The sequence below is a fragment of the Chrysochloris asiatica genome, unplaced genomic scaffold (assembly GCF_000296735.1).
Source record: "Chrysochloris asiatica unplaced genomic scaffold, ChrAsi1.0 scaffold00155, whole genome shotgun sequence".
Taxonomy (NCBI): Eukaryota; Metazoa; Chordata; class Mammalia; order Afrosoricida; family Chrysochloridae; genus Chrysochloris; species Chrysochloris asiatica.
In genome coordinates this window covers 5,889,808-5,910,406 of record NW_006408673.1, presented here as the reverse complement: position 1 = coordinate 5,910,406, position 20,599 = coordinate 5,889,808, and the positions used below count along the sequence as shown (strand labels likewise).

At 37.6% G+C, this 20,599-nt stretch overlaps 1 protein-coding gene across 2 annotated transcripts in view; it reads left to right on the top strand.

Annotated features, from left to right (window-relative positions):
• The window catches only part of LRBA (LPS-responsive vesicle trafficking, beach and anchor containing), a 944,588-nt gene that overhangs the window by 617,171 nt on the left and 306,818 nt on the right, over nucleotides 1-20,599 (top strand). For both annotated transcript variants that reach the window (XM_006870875.1, XM_006870876.1), the window contains 2 exons: nucleotides 2,335-2,452; nucleotides 6,580-6,682. In XM_006870875.1, coding sequence (XP_006870937.1) covers nucleotides 2,335-2,452; nucleotides 6,580-6,682 — 221 coding nt within the window. The remainder of the gene's footprint in view (nucleotides 1-2,334; nucleotides 2,453-6,579; nucleotides 6,683-20,599) is intronic.

Here is a 20,599-nt window from a genome sequence, read left to right as displayed (position 1 = left end):
AGGGACCAGACAAGTAAGCCAATATTGTTTTTTCAGCTCATGGTTAGTATTATGAAGAAAATCTGCTAAGAGTTTTGAGTAGGATGACTCGGAAGTAGAGGAAATAGGGTTTCGATGATGTGGCTTTGCTGAGGTGGGAATATAATCAGTAGAAATCTAAATGGTGAGATATAGTAATCCAAATGTTAAGTATGTGGGAGAAGAATTATCCAGGTACAGGGAATAATAAATACTTGTATAAAATCCCAGAGGAGGAAAAGAGTTTGTCTTGTTGTTAAGTGCCGTCGAGCCGATTCTGACCCATAGCAACCCTGTATAGGGTTTCCAAGGAACAGCTTGTGAGCTTAAACCACTGACCTTACAGTTCAGATGACTTTGCAGTCTGATACATTAGCCCACAGCGCCATACCAGGACTCCCCTTATCTCGTTGTTGTTAAGTGCTGTTGAGTCATTTCTGATGCATAGAGACCTTGTATAGGGTTTCTGAGGAGCAGCTGGTGAGCTTGAACTGCTGAGCTTGCAGTTCAAACTGCTTTGCAGTGTGGTGTATGAACTCACAGCGCCACACCAGGACTCCCCTTGTCTCTTCGATGGTCTCAAATATAAGATGTTCCAAATTATGAAGAATTTGGAATTTATTATGAGTACGTGAAGCCACTGGATGGTGTTAAATACAAGACTGATGTGATTTCATTTATCCTTTTTTTTTTTTCTCTTTTGCTCCTTGGGACAAATTAAACTCTAGAAGAGGAGTAGTAGGGAGACCAAGTAGGAGGTTATTGCAGATTCTGAAGTGTTGAACTGGTGGTTGAATTGGTTGTGATGAGAGAAAGACTACCTGTACTTTCAGCGAAATTCTTGAGAATAATATTCATAGTTTTGTCTCTTCTTTTCCTTTTAATTTCTCTTGATATTCATTATGTAAATATGTGTGACTTAGTTAGGATTTCTCTCACCAGTTTTCAAAGTTGAAAACAAGTGTTTTCATGTCTGATCCTTTGAGGGTTTTTGTTGTTGTTTTTTTTTAGTTCTTTTTTTTTCCTTAAGAAAAACAACCATGAGACTTAGTTATACTCATTCTTTTAATTTCTGCATTCCTGTATTGCTAGACATAGAATTGATTTTTCTTAAAATCAAAATTAGTGACTTTGTACTTACTGAATTAAATAAGAGATTTTAATAAGAAAGAATGTATTTGAATTGAGGAATGTAGATTTGTTTGTATTTAAGCTTGGAAAGGAGGAAAAGTAAAGAACAGTCTAAAATTTACGTAGGATGAATTATTGCTATTCATTATTTTTCTTTTCTTTGATCCTGATCTTTATGACTATAGTGTACTATAATAATCAAATGTAGTTTCATTTGTATTTTTAATGGTCTTTACTTTTGAGAAATATAACTTAAGTTTTAGCTTACATTACCTTCAAGGAGTTCTTTGCAGATACTGACATCACATGTATCCTATTTTCTTTGCAAATATTCTTGAAAGTACTGGTGTAGAGAAATTCTTAATCTGATTTTCCTTTGAACACTTTCATAATTAAGCTTTTGAAATGAATTTTCTAAAAACAAAACAAAACTTGGATAACAAAGCAATAAAGAAGCTTAGGACTAAAGACAGGATTACTTTGAATTGGCAAAGCATTCTAAGCATCTGTGTCTGTCACATGGGATGACAAGAATTGTAACAAGTTACTCTGACAACCACCTACTCCTTAGAGAGATTATGCTGAGTTCATTTGCAGGTTTGTGTTTAGCCTTAGCTGACAAAATGATACTTAACCTCTTACGCAGTCAGCCTTTGTGCTTTCTGAATGAGTGACTGTTGCTTCAACAGTGACCTTAAAAGTATGATATAGTTTTGGTAGTTAAGAATTTATAATTTTTTTAAGTAAGCAAAGCATACTTCTGGGTGCATTCCGGGCATATTATTTGAAAGTAAACTACATTATGTGATTTATAAGCATGTATGGCATTCTCTTGAGGTCTTCCTTGTTTTTAAGATTTTACCTGTATATGAAATCTGTGAATCAAGAATGCAATAAGTATTTTCAAAAAAGAAAGTATAGATTTGTCATTGACTTAAAAACTCCACATACATATTTTAAATTATTGTTTTATAATTTTATTCTGCTTTTAAATTTACATTTTCCTCCCACTAATACTGCAAACCATTTTAAGTCTCTATCAATTAGTTTAAGAACTATTATTTAATTCTTGTTCATAAAATTTATTTTTATTAATATGATTTTCCTTGTTTTAATTGGGGGGTAGGGGAACAAAAACAATTCTAGTATTTTGTAACTTACTTGAGATTATTTTTTCCTCACTAGATCCTGGCATACACAGAAGGGCTGCATGGAAAATGGCTGTTCACAGAGATACGGTCAATCTTTTCTCGTCGTTATCTTTTGCAAAACACAGCCCTGGAGATTTTTATGGCAAACAGAGGTATTATGCTGTAGAAAGCACCTTGTTGCAGTTAACCTTCCTCTTTTTAAGATTTCAGTTTTGAGTATGCCTTATTGCTTCCATTTAGATAGTATTTTGTAATATTTATGTTTTAGGTATTTCATGAAAGATTAATTACTTTTTTACCTAACACTTGTTGGTAATACCAATGTTATAAAGCTATACCAATCTTGGTAAATTTGGGGTGTTCTTTGTCCTTAATTAGTTTTTCAGGCAAGGTAAAGCAGAAAGGTCTCTTTCAGTGAGCATTTGTAGCTTATATGAGGGTCCTTCAAAAAATTTGGGGAAAAATGAGATTTAAAGGATAATGGAATTTTTCACAAACTTGTAAAAAAAAGCCCACTTATATAACATTGTAATTAAAAATTTAAGAATGACAAAATCAGTATTTTCTGATAGCGATGACTTCATGATTTTGCTATTTTCATATTTTTAAAATCTTCCACTACCTTGATCGTTCCTTTACTAACCTCCCTTTTGTTGTGTATTGCCTGCCCTGTCAACTATCTTAACATGTACCTACTCTCTAGCCCATGAATAATTCTCCACTCTCCAGCTAGCATAGATTGTTTCTTTTATCAAGAACACATTTTTTTAACCTTTTTAAAACGTTGGTCTCATGTAGTATTTATTCTTTTATGATTGACTAATTTCACTCAGCATAATGTCATACCGGTTCAATCATGTGAGGTGTCTGAGGTTCATTATAATGCTTTAACATTTTGTAGTATTCCACTGTGTGATTTATCAAAGATTGTTTAATATTCTTCTGTTGATGGGCATTTTGAAAACTTTCTTCATCTTTTTGGTATGTTTCTTTTAGACAGCATATTGAGGAATCCTGTTTTTTCACCCATTATCTTTTTTATGCTTCTTAACTGGTACATGTAATCCATTTGCATTCAGTGTAATTGTCAGTAGGTATGAATTGATTGTTATCATTTTTTGTGTGGTTTGTGTGTGTGTGTGTGTGTGGAGCTACTAGATTCATTGTTCCACATAATTTTTCATGTTGTTTTTCTTTTTGTTTGAGGGTTTTCTTGTCATTTTCATTTTTGATGCATTGGTGGTGGTGCTGGTGGTTATGTGTCGTGGAGTTGGTTCTGACTCATAGTGACCCTGTCTGTATAAGGTTGATTTTTAAGGCTGTAAATCTTTATGGGAGCAGAAAACCTCATCTTTTCGCTCACAGAATGGCTGGGAGTTTCAAACTCCTGACCTTGAGGTTAAAAGCCCAACTTGTAACCACTGCACTACCAGAGCTCCTTTTATTTTGATATGCTGGTGTATTGTTTTTCTTTGTGTTTACCTTGTAATTTTATTGGTCTCCTGCTTAAAACAGTCTTTTTTATCTTGAAATCTACTTGACTTACTTGCCATTTGGAAGTTCTGTATCTACAGTAATCCCTCTTTTGGCTTTGTAGTTGACTTCATTATGCATTGATATCTATGGTTCCCTACTTTCTATCTTGTACGTTAGATTTTTACTTTAAATGCTTCTATATTTGCATGTCATGAATGGTAATCACAGGTTGTTGTCTGCTGTTGTTGGTTCTCAATCCAAAGAACACCCGTTAGTATATTTTGCAAAGCTGGTCTGGTCATTACAAATTTCTTTGATTTCTTATTATCAGTAAATGTCTTAATGTCACCATCTTCTTTGAGGAATAACTTTGCTGGGTATATGATTCTTGGTTGGCAATCTTTTTCTTTCAGAGTTTTCATATATGTCATTCCCGTGCTTTTCATAGAGGTCAAACCAGGCTTACCTGCCTGGTTTCTGCTGAGAAACCAGAGCTTAGTCTTATTGGTTCTCCTTGGTAGGTAACTTTTCATTTTTCTAGAGTTGGTCTCAGGATTCTTTCCTGTGCTTGATTTTGGAAAGTTTGATTATGATAATTCTTGGGGATATTGTTTTGGGATCTATCTTGTTTAGGGTTCATTCAGCTTCTTGTATTCTTATCTGCCTGTCTTTCGTGATGTTAGGGACGTTTTTCCAACAACTCTTTGTGCTTGTCTCCATTTGTTCTAGAATTCCAATCACCCGTAAATTGTTTCCCATCATGGTATCCCACATAACGCTTAGGCTTTCTTTGGATTCTTTTTTTTTTTCTTTTTTCTTTTCAGATTGTTCTTTTGGCTTACTAGTATTGAGAGATTTCTCTTCAAGCTCACTAATTTGGGCTTCCATAGTTTTGCATCTGCTCCTTTGCTCATTCAATGTAATGCCATTTCTAAGATCTTAGTATTTCTAAAATCTTCTAGATTTCTAAACGCAGGTTTTGCATTTCAAATTTTGCAATTATTTTGTATTTCTACTTGTTGTGTTTTTCGTAATTCTTCTAAAGTTTTTGTTGTGTTTTCTTGGCTTTTCTCGATCTTGATATCAGTGCCTTGAAGGTACCAAATTATCATTCTTTTGAATTATTTTTCAGTTAGTTCTGTTGCCTTTTCTTCCTCATTTAATTCTATTACTTTTTCTTTCTCAGAAATGTCTTCTGGTTCTGCATCTTGGTTATTTGAGCCATTCTCACTTGTTTCTTTGTGTGAGCTAAAATTAGTCTGTTTTCTCCTAGGCATTGTGAGGTTGTTACTTTGTTTGAACTGGAGGGGAGAAATTGCTGGGAGGCTCCTGCAATTTGAGCAGTTCGCAAGATGGTTGTGGAAGGGATGTGACAACAGATGGAGTTCCTGTTGGCCTTGGTGTTACCTGTTTTCAGGGTACTCAATGTGGAAGTAGTTTGTGAGGGCCCTTGATGGAGCTGGTTTCAGTGTCTGTCAGGACCACAGGGTAACTGGGGGCAGGGTAACTGGTTCAATACTGGTCTGGTGTCTCTGCGGGTCTTGTAGATCTGGTGCTGAGCCCACCTGAATCCAGGTGCCAAAGTGGCACATCACGTCAAATTGTCGCAGCTAGCACCCATCTCATGCTGGCATGATTCCTAGAGAGCAGGGTCTGCACATGGTGGTAGCTGCCCATACTTTTGGCCACTAGGGGAGCATGGGAAAAAAGAAGAAATCACACTTTTTCCATCCCCTTTGCGAATCTGCTTTGCCAGGCCTCCCTTCCTTGCCAAAGCTACTCACACAATGGTTGAGCTACCCTACAACCATCAGTCTCCCTCTCTCGCCATCTCTGTTCCACCTTTCCTCCCAGCAACCTCTCTAACCTTTCTGTTGAAGTTCCAGGTGCCAGAATTTTCATCTATGTCCGTTTTATTTTCTCTCTTACGTATTTGTTGTAGAGGGGCCATGTAATGCATTTGCCTTACCTATCGTCCTGCCAGAAGTCCTATTTCCTGTTTTTTAAATGAAAACAAACAAAAAAATATAGCTGATGTTTATAAATTAACATTGTTATTCTGCATATCTTTATATTAGTGAAATGTGCCCTTAATATATACTATGTTGTTGTTGTTAAGTGATTTCAAGTTGATTCTGATTCATAGCAACTCTTTATAGGATTTTCAGGGAACGGCTGGTGGGTTTGAATAGCCAACGGTGCTTATCCTATAGCACCACACCAGGACTCCAGCATATAGTATAATCATTGAAAATAGATAATAAAAATCACTTACCTTTGACTATTAACTGTAGAGGAAGATTTTACCTTCAGCTCTCACAGTGTTTTGTATCATATGAAGATATAATTAGTGTAAACAAACATTATAAAGAAAATATTTCAGTATCTCTTTATCTTTGTAAAGCTATATGTGTAAACTTATTTCATGTTAGGTTATTAGCTCTATGAACTTTTATTTTTTTAAGGTTCTTCATAGTAATTCTTAGAAATATTTTTGACTTGACAAAATCAAACTTATCTTGAAGTTGTAAGTAGATAACCTCAGCTTCATGTCATGTTAATGTAAACACAATTGTTAGAATTCCTGCTGGTCTTCAGAGAAAGAACTGTCTATGGTAATAGAGTTTGTAAGTGAAGTGACTGTCACCTCTGATATATTAATAACTGAGATTTTATGTACAGTACAATAAAAGGAATATAATGAGAACTGGACTTAAGAGATGTATAACAGTCAATATGTGTGGGACTAAGTCAATTTTCAAGAAAGAAAATAATTTTCTAACTTATTAAAATTTTTTTACAGTTGCTGTAATGTTCAACTTCCCAGATCCTGCAACAGTAAAGAAAGTGGTTAACTATTTACCTCGTGTTGGTATTGGAACCAGTTTTGGTTTGCCTCAAACCAGGTATTGTATTATATGACAAAAATTTAGAAAATAATCTGCATGAATAGCTTTTCTCTTATTTTGATTTGAAAGACGTCTTTTGTTTTCTATAATAAGTCCTAATTATTATAAGTGTATTGTTTTCTTTTCAGTCATTGCTTCACAATACTCCCAAGTTTTTCTAGCAACAGTCAGTGTCCAGCACTGAGTATGTATTCAATAAATAATCTTTAAATAAGTTTCCCTGGCCCCTTCCCCTACCAAGATAGAAGTACTTTACAAAATGCATTTTGAATCCCTTCAATGGAAGATTTTAATTTTGAGATTTTAGGAAAGCTGTATGTAGAGAAATATGCTATCTACATTTTGATAGATAGATAGATCTACATCTGTCTATGCAGGCTAGATCCTACATCTATCTATGTAGATCTATCTATCTATCTAAATCTATATCTTTCTATCTTACATTCATTTTATGAAAGGTTTTTTTAAAAAATGGTGTGGAGTTAGAACCTGGCCTCCTCTTACTTCACCAGGGGGAATGAAAAAGTCCTCATCAGTCCAGGGGCAGTTCTTACATCATACATGCTTTCATGCTCCAACCTTCTTTATCCTATTCTGACTGCAAGTGTTTCTCCCATGGCACTCTATTCTCTGTTGAGTTAGCTAATACACAGCATGGCCATACAGAACTCACAGAGAATAATCATGATTATGGAGTTTATTAGGAAAGGAACAGAGTACAATTCAGGACCATACATAACTCAGTTTACAACAGTTCTCCAGTCAGGATTTCTGATTCTCGGCTGTACTTCAGGCATGCCTCTCTCTCATCCACTGGGCAAGTGTTTGAAAGTTCCTTCACACTCTTGATAATTCCCAAAGAGCACCCCATTCTTTTTTTTCTTTATAAAGCTTTTATTGTGAAGTGAGTAAAGGTTTACAGGGCTGACCATCAGTTTTACATTCAACAAATCATTGCAATGCTTACAATGCCCTCCATGCACCATCAGCTAACAGTATTTACCTCTATTAACTTTTTGTTTTGTTTTGATGTTCACATACCACATTGAAAATATGGACTCGTTTAAATGTCCAAAGGTCGCCTTTTGCAAACCATTCTTCTACCAGCAGACACACTGCCTTTATCAGTCCATGGGCCTATAGTCCTCTGCTGCTCTATGTCTCTATGCCATTGCCTCTGCCACCATCTCTGTTGTTGCCACTTTTCCGTTTAGGATCCTACACTCCACTCATACTCTTCTGTCTTGATGGTCCTAGGGTCCTCTGTTCCTGAAATGAGAGGTTAACAGCTCCTGCTTTTAGTTACACCTCTTCTACATTTACAGTTGTGACAGTCGCCATTAGACCTGATTACAATTACTCACAACTGAATCATAAAATCCTATCCCCTTCATCACCAGGCCCATTTGGATAAGAGGAAAACTATTCAGTGGGGATTCTATCTTATTCCCCTTGACACTAAGCACCCTCATGAAAGCTTGTAAGTCAGCTACTTCATGCCTTTTGAACCCCCCATTTTTAATAGCTGAAGTCTAGGCTGCGCATCCCTATCAACCCCGTGTATTGAGGAGACATGCTTTTTCCTTGATATGAAGAACATTTCTATTTCGGGTGGAATTTTGGGCAGTTTCATCCATAAACAAATGTCCAGTTCATCAAGTTATAGCACTTTATGCTTGCTTCCTGTATCAAGCTTCCTTATCGTCTTCTGATCGAGTTCTGGTCAGCAAGAAACCCAATCTAGGTCAAATGTGTACTGTCTGCAAGTTTGGGAGTTTTGCCACACCATCCCCTACTTCAGACCAGCTGGCCACTTCACTCTTAACTCTAACCCCAAGTGGCTAGGTAGTGTCCTTGGGCTTGAGAGTTCATATATGTCCCTGAACTTCAGATCAGCCATCTCTTTCTCTTCTCTTTCTCATCTCAAAGTCATCGGGTGTCTGTGGAGCATGGCCAAAATCAGCCCATGTCTTCATTACTGCATTTCCCTCACTTCCACCCACCAGTAGACCAGGGTGGTCACCAGTGTGCATACAAGACTGCTTGTGGGTCATCCCATTTTTCAGGTTTACTAGTTCCTGGTCCAGGGAGCCTACTGGTCTATTTTACACTTTTTATGTATGCTTACCTCAGTCATCACTGCTTCTCCTCTACGTGATCTTAGAGCCCAATAGATGCACTCCACTCATGGCTCTTCCTTTTTATTAGTCGTGAGCTCCCCAGTTCCTGCATCTGAGATGGCTTATTTATGTCTAGTGGGTTGACAAAACTGACTAATTCCCACATTATTGTCCATACACTGTTATGTACATTGTTTCATCCAGTCCTTAGCTGGAGGTTACCAAGACTATGGCTAGAAGAGCCATTCCAAGTAACTCTACTGCACTACAGGTTTGTTTATGCTGTTGTTAATTTAGCATTAAAAATATATATATATATGTGTGTTACATTATAATGCTACTACATGATCACAAATGTTCAAAATGTAAAAAGAAAAAGAGAGATACAAGATTTAGAGGAACTAGAATTCTCACACACTGCTGGTGGGAATGTAAATTGTTACAACCACTTGGAAAAATCTGTGGAAATACTAAATATTTTTGAACATATGTGTGGCCTATGATCCAGCAATATTATGTCTTGAAATAAGACCAACAGAAAAACATACATCTGTTAACCAAAAAGCTTGTACAAGGGTGTTCCTATTAGCATTATTTGTTATACTCTTTTTTTTTTTCATGTTTTATTGTGAATGATATGATATTTTACATGAGAGAACTTTAGTTTTACATTCGTTCTACCATATATTGTTTCATTGCCATGGTTCCAATCCCCTCCATGCATCATCAACCTACCAAAGGGTATACCCTATAAACCCACCCACTACACTCCCCCTTCCCCCCTCCTCCCCCATTCTTCAGCACACAGTCCCTCTCCCTCTCTGGATCCAAAGCCCCCAGCCGCTTCATCACTCCACATCATTGTCTCTGCCTCTATCTCGGGCCTCGCTGCTTCTCTGGGTAGGGTCCTGCTCTCAGCTCTTCTCCATTGATGGTCCTAGAGACCTCTGCTCCTAGACTGGAGAGTTAATCACTCCCTTCCTTGCTACAAAACGTCTACCTTTACATTTCCAACCCTCACAATCAGTCCTGATAACAATTCACTATTGTATCACAAGTGACCCTTCTGCATTTCATTTCATCAGCTCTGCCTAGACAGATTGGATAGTACTCACTGGAGATTCTGCCTTCCTCCATGCCCACTAGCTCTAGGTTCCGTCTTGAAAGCTTGTAAGCCAGTCACTTCTTGCCTTTGTAGACCCCACCCCCACCCCCCATTTTGGATATCCAATGTCCAAGTTGCCCATCTCTGTCTACTCTGTGTGTGGAGGGGGTGGGAATGTTTCTTGCTGTAAGGATTGTTGGGTCACTGCATCCATAGGTGTAGGTCAAATTCATCAAATTATATCAGATTACTCTTTTTTTTTTCCTCTTCTTTCTTCTCCTGGTTGAGCTCTGATCATCCATTCATCAGAGCCAGGTCACATGGGTACCATCAGTAAGTGTGGGTGTTCTTGTGCATATGCCCTCTCTTCCTATCAGCTGGTAGCTTCACTCTCCACTCTAGTCCTCTGTGGCCACGCCGCTGACTCTGGGCCCAGGAGTCCCCAGGTCTCCCCACACTGCTGGCCAACCAGGTCCCCATCTGGGTCCACTCATTATACTCTTAAACTGGAAAGTCAACTAGCAGAAGAATGGATAAATATATTAAGGTATAACCATATAATTGAATATACAACAATGAAAATAAATGGACTATCATACTACATATAGCAGCATGCATAAATTAATGGAAAGAAGCCAGGCACAAATTACACTACATAACATTCAAAAACAAGTTAAAACTAATTCATGGTGTTAGATGTCAAGCTTCCTTTAGTAAATTGTTTTTGGGTGAGGTTTCTAGGATGCTGGTAATTGTCTTTTTCTTGCATGAGATGAGGGCTAGAAAGTTGTATTTATTTTGAAAAAGTTTATTGAGCTGAACCACATTCATTTTTGAATGTTTTTGTTACATTGAAATAAAACCTAAAGCAAACAACAAACAAGAAAAATTCTACTACACAGAAAAAATCCATTTTTATTTGTTTGCTATATCAAAAACACTGACATTAAAAACAAAAATCCTTTTTACAAATATAGTTAGGATCATATGCATCCATAGTTTTGGGTTCTATCATTTGTACTTAGTAGACCCTTGATTATTTTATAAGATCACAAAGATGATTTTAAACTGTTTTTGTTGTTGTTATGAATACTCTGCAATGAAAATACAACAGAATTTAGTAATTTCCCACATTTGATATTTACTTGTTATAAAAAATATTTTCCATTATTAAAAAAAAATGGTGAGGTAAACATTAGTTTACCTCATATGTATCTTAATCTTTTTTAATTTCAAGTGTATGATCAATGTTATATTCATAAAATAACATACTGACAAAATATTTGTTGCCTTAAAATGACAATTCAAAGAAAGGAAAAGTTAAAAACTATATAATATGTTACCTACATGAAACCTACCTTAAATATAAAGGTGTACAATCTTTAAATCTAATAAGATGGGAAAAGATATGCTAGATGCTTTCATTGAGGGTGTATATACAGCATGAGAAACTCTAGTACCATGCTGATAGGAAAGCAAATAGCATAGTTGCCTTAGAAAACAATATCCAGTTTCTGGAAAGCTAAATGTGCCCTGAATGTCCATCTAGCATTCCCACTCTTAGGTATTTACTAAGAATAATGAAAACATTTGTATACATTTGCATACATCTGTAATGAAACATTAATGTTTTATTAATTTTTACCCCACTACCATAGAGTCAGTTCTTACTAATAGTGACCTTACATAGAGATTCAGAAGCTGTGAATCTTTACACAGACTGCCTCACCTTTCTCCTGTAGATCCGTTGATGGGTTTGAACCGCCAACCTGCGGTTAGCAGCCAGTGCTTATCCTACAGTGCCACCAAGGCACCTTTAGTTTTATTCATAGTACCACAAAATAGTACTATGGTGAGTCGATAAACAGATTGATGTACAATCCATTCAATTAATTGCTACTCAGAATTAAAAAGGAATTAAAAAACCAAATCCAATACAGTCATGTAAACTTTGAACTCGTAGTGACCATTGGATTTCCAAGATTATAAATTTTTAGAGAAGTATACGTCCACATGTTTCCCCTGCAGAGTTACTGGTGGGTTTTAACCACTGAACTTTCAGTTTATAGCCAAACTTATAACCCATGTGCCTCCAGTGCTCCTTAAAAGGAATTGGCTACTGCTGTATTTGTATGCATTGTGGATGAATCTCAAAAGCATGATGCTAATTTAAAGAAATTTGGTAAGATGGACACTATTTTGTGTGGTTTTATCTCTACGAAATTAATGATAAAACAGAACTATATAGTGATATAAAACAGTTCATTGATTACCAAGAGCCTGGAGTTGGAAGAAAGGAATTAGCTGCAAAGGGGTTCAAGGAAATGTTTTGGAGTGTACCTTGATTGTGATAGTGGTATAGGAATATTTACTGGACTACTAAACCCAAGGAGTTCTGTTAGCATAGTGGTTACGAATCGGGCTGCTAACCTCAGGGTCAGCAGTTCAAAACTACCAGCTGTTCCGCCAGAGAAAGATGAGGCTTTCTGCTCCCATAAAGATTTACAGCCTTGGAAACCCTGTGTAGGGTCACTATGAGTCGGAACCGACTCCACGGTACATAACTAGCAACCCCAAAGTGTTTGGTCCAAACCTATCACTCCTTGGAAACCTTACATAGAGTTGCTTTGAGTTGGTTTCAACTAATAGTAATAGGGTTTCTGCTGGTGGGTTTGAACCCCTGACCTTGTGGTTAGTAGTCTAATGTTACTCTATCTCTCTTTCTTCATATCTATATCTATATGTATATACACACATATATTGTTAAGTGCCATACAGTCGGTTCTGACACAGCCACTCTGCATAGGGTTTCTGAGGAACAGCTGGTAGGTTTGAACTGCCACAATTCATTGCTGATCCTACAGCAACATGCATACATATACATGGATATGGGAGTCCTGGTGTGGCATTGTACAATCAGCACTGAACTGCAAGGTTGCTTGGAACTGCAAAGCTGGCAGTTCAAACTCACTAGTTGCTTCTTGGAAACCCTATACAGAGTGACTGTGAGTCAGAAGCGACTTGATGGCACTAAACAACAACAACCATCTTTTGGTTCACAGTTCAATGCTTATCCTACAGCGCCACACCAGGAGTCCATATATATATTCAGACCTTATCAAACTATACATTTCAGTTTGCTGTTGTTGGTGTTAGGGGCCGTCGTCGATTCAGTTTCCACTCATAGCGACCCTATGTCCAACAGAACGAAGCACTGCCCAGTCCTGCATCAGCTTTACAATTAACTATGCAGGTTCACTATGAGTTGGACGCGACTTGACGGCACTTGACAACAAAAACAACTAAACATGATGTAAAATTGGGATCACATATTTTTTAATGATTAAATTATGTTATTGACTAATACTTGTTACAATTTTTCTTTCTTGACAATATCTAAATATTAAAGAATCTATAACCATAATATATTTGGCTAAATTTTTTGTTCAGCCTCTGGTTCACATCTCTGGTTCAATCATCAATTTTATAATTAAGTTCAAATCTTAATTATAATCACTCGTATTTATATTGTTCAAAATGAATGCCTGGTGTGGCACTGCAGGATCAACATGGACAAAGTCGGTAGTTCAAACCCACTAGCTGTTCCTTGGAAACTTGTACAGGGTCTCTATGACATCAACAGCAACAACATATTGTTCACAATCTCTCAGATGTAGGGAATTGGGAAAGTGTGGGGGTCTGTTCCTTTTTACTGTTTTTGCTAGTTAATTGTTTTGTTTTGTTTTTTACATAGCACCATCACTAATTGTCTTCTTTCATGCTAAGTATTGATTCACTATCAATACAATTTAGGTAACTAATTTAAGGACTGACAAGAGAGTGAACACTGAGTTTTTGTATCGATTGATTGAATGTACTGATTGAAATGTATTAGAAGTGGAAACCTATAGTTTGCTTTTAGCATACCTAATTTTGTATTGATGTGAGCTGCTTTTGTCTAATGTTTATTTCACCTTTTAAAGGTAATATCATTTGAAATGGAACTAACAAACAGCAGTTCAGTATGAATCACTCAGAGTAGGCATTAGATCCTCACCAAATTGGCCTCCCCATCTGCTGTTTGAATGTCAACATAAAGTGGGAACTGACTTCCCCCAGAGGAAGTGATCCAAGAAAAAGCAAGACAGAAGCTCTAGTCTCTTTTTATGACCTCCACTTGGTAGTAACACTCCATAATTTCTGCAACATTCTATTCATTATTAGAATAATAATAATTTAGTTTGGACTAAATATAGTCTACACTCAAGAAGGGTGGAATGAAGCATTACCTCTTGAAGATAGGAGTATCAGAATTTGTGGACATATTTAAAATGCTGGATCATAACTTTTTTGTAAACAGAGCAAATAATGTGACCATTCTATGGTTTTGATTACATAATTTTAAAATTTAATGAGGAATTTCAGGGTTCAAGAAAAAACAGCTTAGAATAGCACAATATATTCCCTTATTTTAATAAAAATGAGCCTTTTTCTATTAATAATGTGTTGTCACACCTGGGAACTCTTTATAATATTGCTTTTGCATGGTCAGTGAAAGTTAAAAGTCTTAATTAGTTAAAGCAGTTATTTAAAAAGCCTCTGAACATTTTCAGTGTATTGGATATTTTCAAGATAGATTCTGTCTCTGCCCCATACATGTTTAAACAAATATGTAAATAGATTACATAGCTTATAAAAAGTTACAGGAAAGAATTAAATGAAGTGTTACGATAGTGATTAGTGGAGTGGAGACTGAGTTCCATGGATAAGGTTGTCAGGAATGTCTTCTTGTGTCTCTTATAAATTTTGATTTGAATAAGTAGTATCAGCTAGCCTTTGAATAACAAATACAACTGGAATGCTTGTTACAACCGAAGTGAGACTTCCTCTTGCTTGCTTTGGACATGTCATTAGGAAAACCGAATCATTAGAGAAGAACATCATATTTGATAAAAGAGAGGGTCAGCAAAAATGAGGAAAAACCCTCAGTGATATAGATTGACAAAATTGCCTAAACAGTGGAGTCATCCATACCAAAAATGATGGAGAACATGCAAGACTAGACAAATTTTGTTCTGTTACACATCAGGTTACCTTGATTCACTCGAGTCAGAGATGAGTCATTGTCAACCACTGCTAATAACTGCTTTTGAAAATGGGAGCAACATGTACAAAGACCCTGATGCAAAACAATGCTGAAATGTTGAAAGGCTGATCTTAGGAGAATATCATGAAGTAAGGCAAGACAAAAAGACTCTACCTAAAGATCAATACAGTGTTGTGTTTATCCTGAGAGCATTAGACAGTCTTGGAAGAATTTTCAGCAGAGATGTGATCAAGTTTACACTTCAAGGTTATGCTAATTCCAGTGTATATTATATTGAAATGCAGACAGGAGCAGGGTCATCAGTTAGGAGTGGGTGGCAGAAATCAATGTGATGATAGCAGAGTTAAAGAAATGCATCCTCATTAGAGATTTTTTTAGAAAGCAAAATTTATGACTTAGAGATTAGTTATTTTGGGGGATAATGAGGAAGGAAGATATTCCTTACGTCTTCCTAAAATTCACCGAATGCTATTCAGTGGTGTTTGCTAAGTTGGGAACATTGGAGGAAGAGCACTTGCATCTCTTCTCCATCCCTGTGGCTAAGATTTGGGACAGGAAGTTAATGGGTAGAAGAAATTTAATCTTAAATCTATTGACATTGAAGTCCCTCTGAGATTTCCTGATTGAAATGTTGAATATGAAGTTAGACATAAAGGGGCTTCAAAAAGTTTGTGGGAAAATGGTATGAAAAGATAATAGATTTTTCCATGAGTTTTAAAGAAACTCTCTCACATCTAAAATTCAGAAGAAAAGCCTAATAATTTAGGGGTCTTTCCATTTAAATAAAATTTGACATCATGAAAAGGGATGAACTCCTCTGGTAAAGAGACTGTAGAATTGTAAGCGGGACTACAAAAGCACCTTCTTCTCCAGGAAACAACCAAAACTAGAAAGAAAAGAAAAAAAATCCAAGAAATTGTGATGGTAAAGAATGACACTTGGTGAGAATTCATCAAGACATAGACTGAAAATTGCCTTTAATAACATTATAATCCTCATGAAGCTCCAAAACGAGCAGTTTTCATGAAGTGGGGAAGCTAAAAGTCAGGTTAGATTGGTTTGAGCAAGCAAGCTGGAAGGCTTAGAAGTCTGTGGTTGTAGAATAGAATACTGACTCACTAATTTAGAGGAGAGACCATTTCTAATTATTTCAAAGCCCGGGATGACTGTAAGGCCATGAAAATGAATAAAAATAGTCATATTGAATGAGAAGGTCAACAAAGCCCCTTCTCAAAACGTTGGGTAAACCATCTTCTGCCTTTAACTGATTGGAATACCTAAAACGGGGCTACAGCGTACCCGGTGAACGAGGCTTTCTGTGGAGCCTTTGCAATGCATAAAACTATAGGTAGAAACCAGAACCACATCCAGATCACCAGAGATGAGAAATCCCCACTTGAAGGGACCAGCTGACAAGCCTGGAACTGTGAGAAGAACAAAAGATACGTCTCAAATGGAAGAGCTACAGGAAAAACATGACACAATGGAGACAGATGGACTCCTACTACGGGAACAAATGGGTCACTCCCCTGGGAGACATTGGGGCAGTCAGTTGGGTCCCACCTACGTAGGCCCTCTCCCCCCCCCCCCTCAAAACTGAGACTCGGTGGAAATGCACACTCAGATTGTTAAACACACGCATCACTGTTGGGGAGAAATGGGGTAAAGATAGCAATGAAGCGGCGGCGAGCTAAGCCTCACAATATTCAGAGCGCTTCTGTGGACCCGGTTGGGGACCTTGTTGGCAAGCAGTACGAGGAGACCTGAGGACTCCTGGGCCCAGAGTCAGTGACGTGGCCACGGAGGACTCAAGTGGAGAATGGAGCTGCCGGCTGATGGGAAGAGAGGGCATGTGCACAAGAACACCAACATTTGCAGATGACACCCATGTGTCCGGATGATCAGAGCTCAACCAGGAGAAGAAAGAAGAGGGGGGAGGGAAGAAGATTGAGTTGATCCAAGCTGATGAACTTGACCTATGCATACGAATGCAGTGACACAAAAGAGGCAACAAATCCTTACAGCAAGAAACATTCCCACCCCCTCCACACACAGAGTAGACATAGAGGGGCAACTTGGACATTGGATACCCAAATGGGAAGGGAGGGACTACAAAGGCAAGAAGTAACTGGCTTATAAACATTCAAGAGGGAACCTAGAACTACTCCAAGGAGTAGTTGGTAGGTTTGATCTGCCAATCTTGCAGTTCATACAGACCTTACGATCCAGTACTTATCCTATAGTGCCACACCAGGAATCTTTACAAATTCAGTTATTGTTGTTAAGTGCTGTTGAGTTGGCTCCAACCCATAGTGACCCTGTATAGCGTTTTTGAGGAGCAGCTGGTGAGCTTGAATCACTGACCTTGCAGTTCAAACAGCATTGCAGTCTGGCACATTAACCTACAGCACCGCACCAGGACTCCAAATTTCCTTTCTTGAGTCATTTTCTGAAGAAGTTTTTACAACCTCTTTAATTTTGGATGCCTGTGGATGATAAAGAGTGAAGTGGCTAGAATATTGTGACTTCAGTTCAATGGTAGGTGACCATTGTAACAAAAGACACACAGTTATCATACTGCCAATCATTGGGAAAGCCTAAATTTTGGCACAGATTCAATTTAAGATCACACTGGTGTGCTTACAGTCAGCTAATTAGACTGGGACAATAACATCAGAAACTGAAAAAGTGTCTATAGATAAGAGGCACCATTAATAGCCCCTGATATGCTCACCTTCAAGAACAGGCCTGGCCAGTGCCCTGTGCTTGACTTCAGTAGATCTTCTTAGAGAATCAGCCCTTACTATGGACATCTACATAAGTGGCCTAGACTGCCTGATCTTTAGCCTTAATTTGTTTTCACAGTTCATAAACCTCAAAGATGAATGCCTTTAATATTCCAACCTATAGTCTTCTAAGTAACAGACCAAGTGCTTAGGCCATTTGAACAGTCCAAGGGTCAATAAAAAGATAATAAGTTTCATCAAGGTCAGAGCTATGAGAATGAATAGTTTGGATTTCTACCCATTAAATAGAATAATCTTGAACCTTTTTGTTCTTTTTCATTTTCTAACCTTGACCTTCTTTGGCTCTGCATATCTGATGCTGAGACCAAATAGTGCAATAGACTAGTCATGATGAGATTTCAGTGTAGCTGAGATACCAGTCAACTAGGCACTGAAATATAGAGGAAGCTTTGTGAAACAAGGCACCATTGAGCTAATGGCTATACAGTAAGCAATGGAGTGGGGAATAATGCTTTCTACCAATGGGGTAACCACTTCTCCTTCCTTGAATACTGAGATGGCACTAAAACCAAGTGCCTCCACCGTTCCCGCCACTTTCCCAAATGGAGATATCATACAGAGTCACAGTAGTGTATGGTAGACCTTCAGTTTTAATAAGAACAGACCAGCAGAGTAGCTGTGTCAGTGAGATGATGTGTCTAAAACCTTAAGGAGTACCTCTGGATAGTGGTTACATCTCATTGTCAGAGTTTCGAGTAGCAAAATCAATAACCATAGATGATTAGGACTGTAGGTCCCAGAGGTAGTGAGCACACCATTGTGCTGAATGAGTTTCAGTGCAGCTCTAGGTTCAGGCCTCAAACAAATGATACTGATTTTTGCCTTATCTGATATAGAGAGCCAAGCAGGATATGCAAGTCATGCACATTTTAATACTCAGAATTCAGTAAGGTATTAGATCCAAGCCGACATTTCACAAAAGAATAATACACAAAAGGCTGAAAAATACATGAGAAGATGCAAAACAATGTGCTTAACACTCAATAAAATGACTCTGATAAGAAGTACATATAATAACAAGTATTGACAAGGATATGGAAAATGTTGGTTGGAATGTACCATGATAAATCTCTGGAAAGCAATTTGACAGTTTCAGCAATTCTACTTATAGGATTCTACCTGAGAGAAATGAAAACATATGCTTACATGTGAGTGAATGTTCACAGTCATTATAATAACCCCAAGCAGGAAACAATACCTTCAACTAGTAAATAAATAAGCTAAATGTGGTATATTCATATAGTATAATACTGTTTTGTAATAAAAAGGAATTAACAAGTGATAATGCTATGAGTCGGAACCGACTCCACGGCACATAACAACAACAACAACAATGCTACAACATTGATGAACTTAAAAAATAGTCTTAGTGTGAGAAGCCTGTTGCAAAAGGCTACATGATGTATTTTTCCATTTATCTGAATGTCTAGAAAGGCAGATTTCTAGAGCGGACTCATAATTGCCTACAACTGAAGATGGGATAAGAAAAACAAACAAAAAACACCGAATTGTGCCAGTTCCAATTTATAGTGACTCTATATGACAAGGAGCTCTGGTAATGTAGTGGTTATGAGTTGGACTGCTAACTTCAAGGCCAGCATTTCAAAACTACCAGCATTTCTGCAGTAGAAAGATGAGGCTTTCTGCTCCCGTAAAGATTTGCAGCCTTGTGGAAGCCCTGTGCAGGGTCGCTATGAGTCGGAACCAACTCCACGGCACATAACAACAACAACTATAAGGCAAAGTAGGAATGCTCCTCCGAGACTATAAATCTTTATGGGAGCAGACAACCTTAGCTTTTTTCCTCGGAGTGGCTACTGGATTTCAACTGCCTAAATTGCAGTTAGCAGATTAATGCTTAACCTTGGATTCAGGGTTAATGTTTAATCCAGGAATAGGGATTCAAAGACGGCCACAAGGCAAGATTTTAAGGGTGATGAAAATATTCTCAAACTGGATTGTGGTAACTGAGGAACTTATATTAATTACTTTAAATGTCTTTGAATTATACTCTTTAAATGGGTGAATTTTATAGTGTGAAATTTATACTCTATAAAGTTTTAAACACTGAATAAGGAAGACCATAGACGAATTCATGCTTTTGAGTTATGGTGTTGGAGGAGAATACTAACAGTGCCATGGGCTGCCAAAAGAACAAACAGATCTGTGTTGGAAGAAGTGCAGCCAGAGTTCTCCTTAGAGGCCAGGATGGCCAAACTTCGTCTCTCATACTTCAGACATATTGTCAGGAGGGACCAGTCGCTGGAGAAGGATATCATGTTTGGTAAGGAGCTCTGGTAGCATAGTGGTTATGAAGTCGGGCTGCTAACCTCAAGGTCAGCAGTTCGAAACTACCAGCAGTTCCATGGGAGAAAGATGAGACATTCTGCTCTCGTAAAGATTTACATCCTCGGAAACCCTGTGAAGGGTCACTCACTATGAGTTGGAATCGACTCCATGGTACTTAACAACAACAACAACAACAAGGTGGAGGGTCAGAGAAAAAGAGGAAGACCTCCAGTAAGATTGATTGGAAGACCCCCTCCAGTGAGATGGATGAAACCTCATCATAACAGGCCTGGTACTGTGGCACTTCTTAAAATTAGACTTTATCAGAAGTCTACCAGACTTCTGATTCCTAAACTCCCCTTCCATTGTCTGATGCCAGAAATAGCTCAGGACTTCAAAACAAATCTGCACTTCCAAAGTGCAGCTATTGGTGCTGTGCAGGAGGCAAGTGAGGTCTGTCTGGTTGGCTTTTTTTTTTTTTTTTTT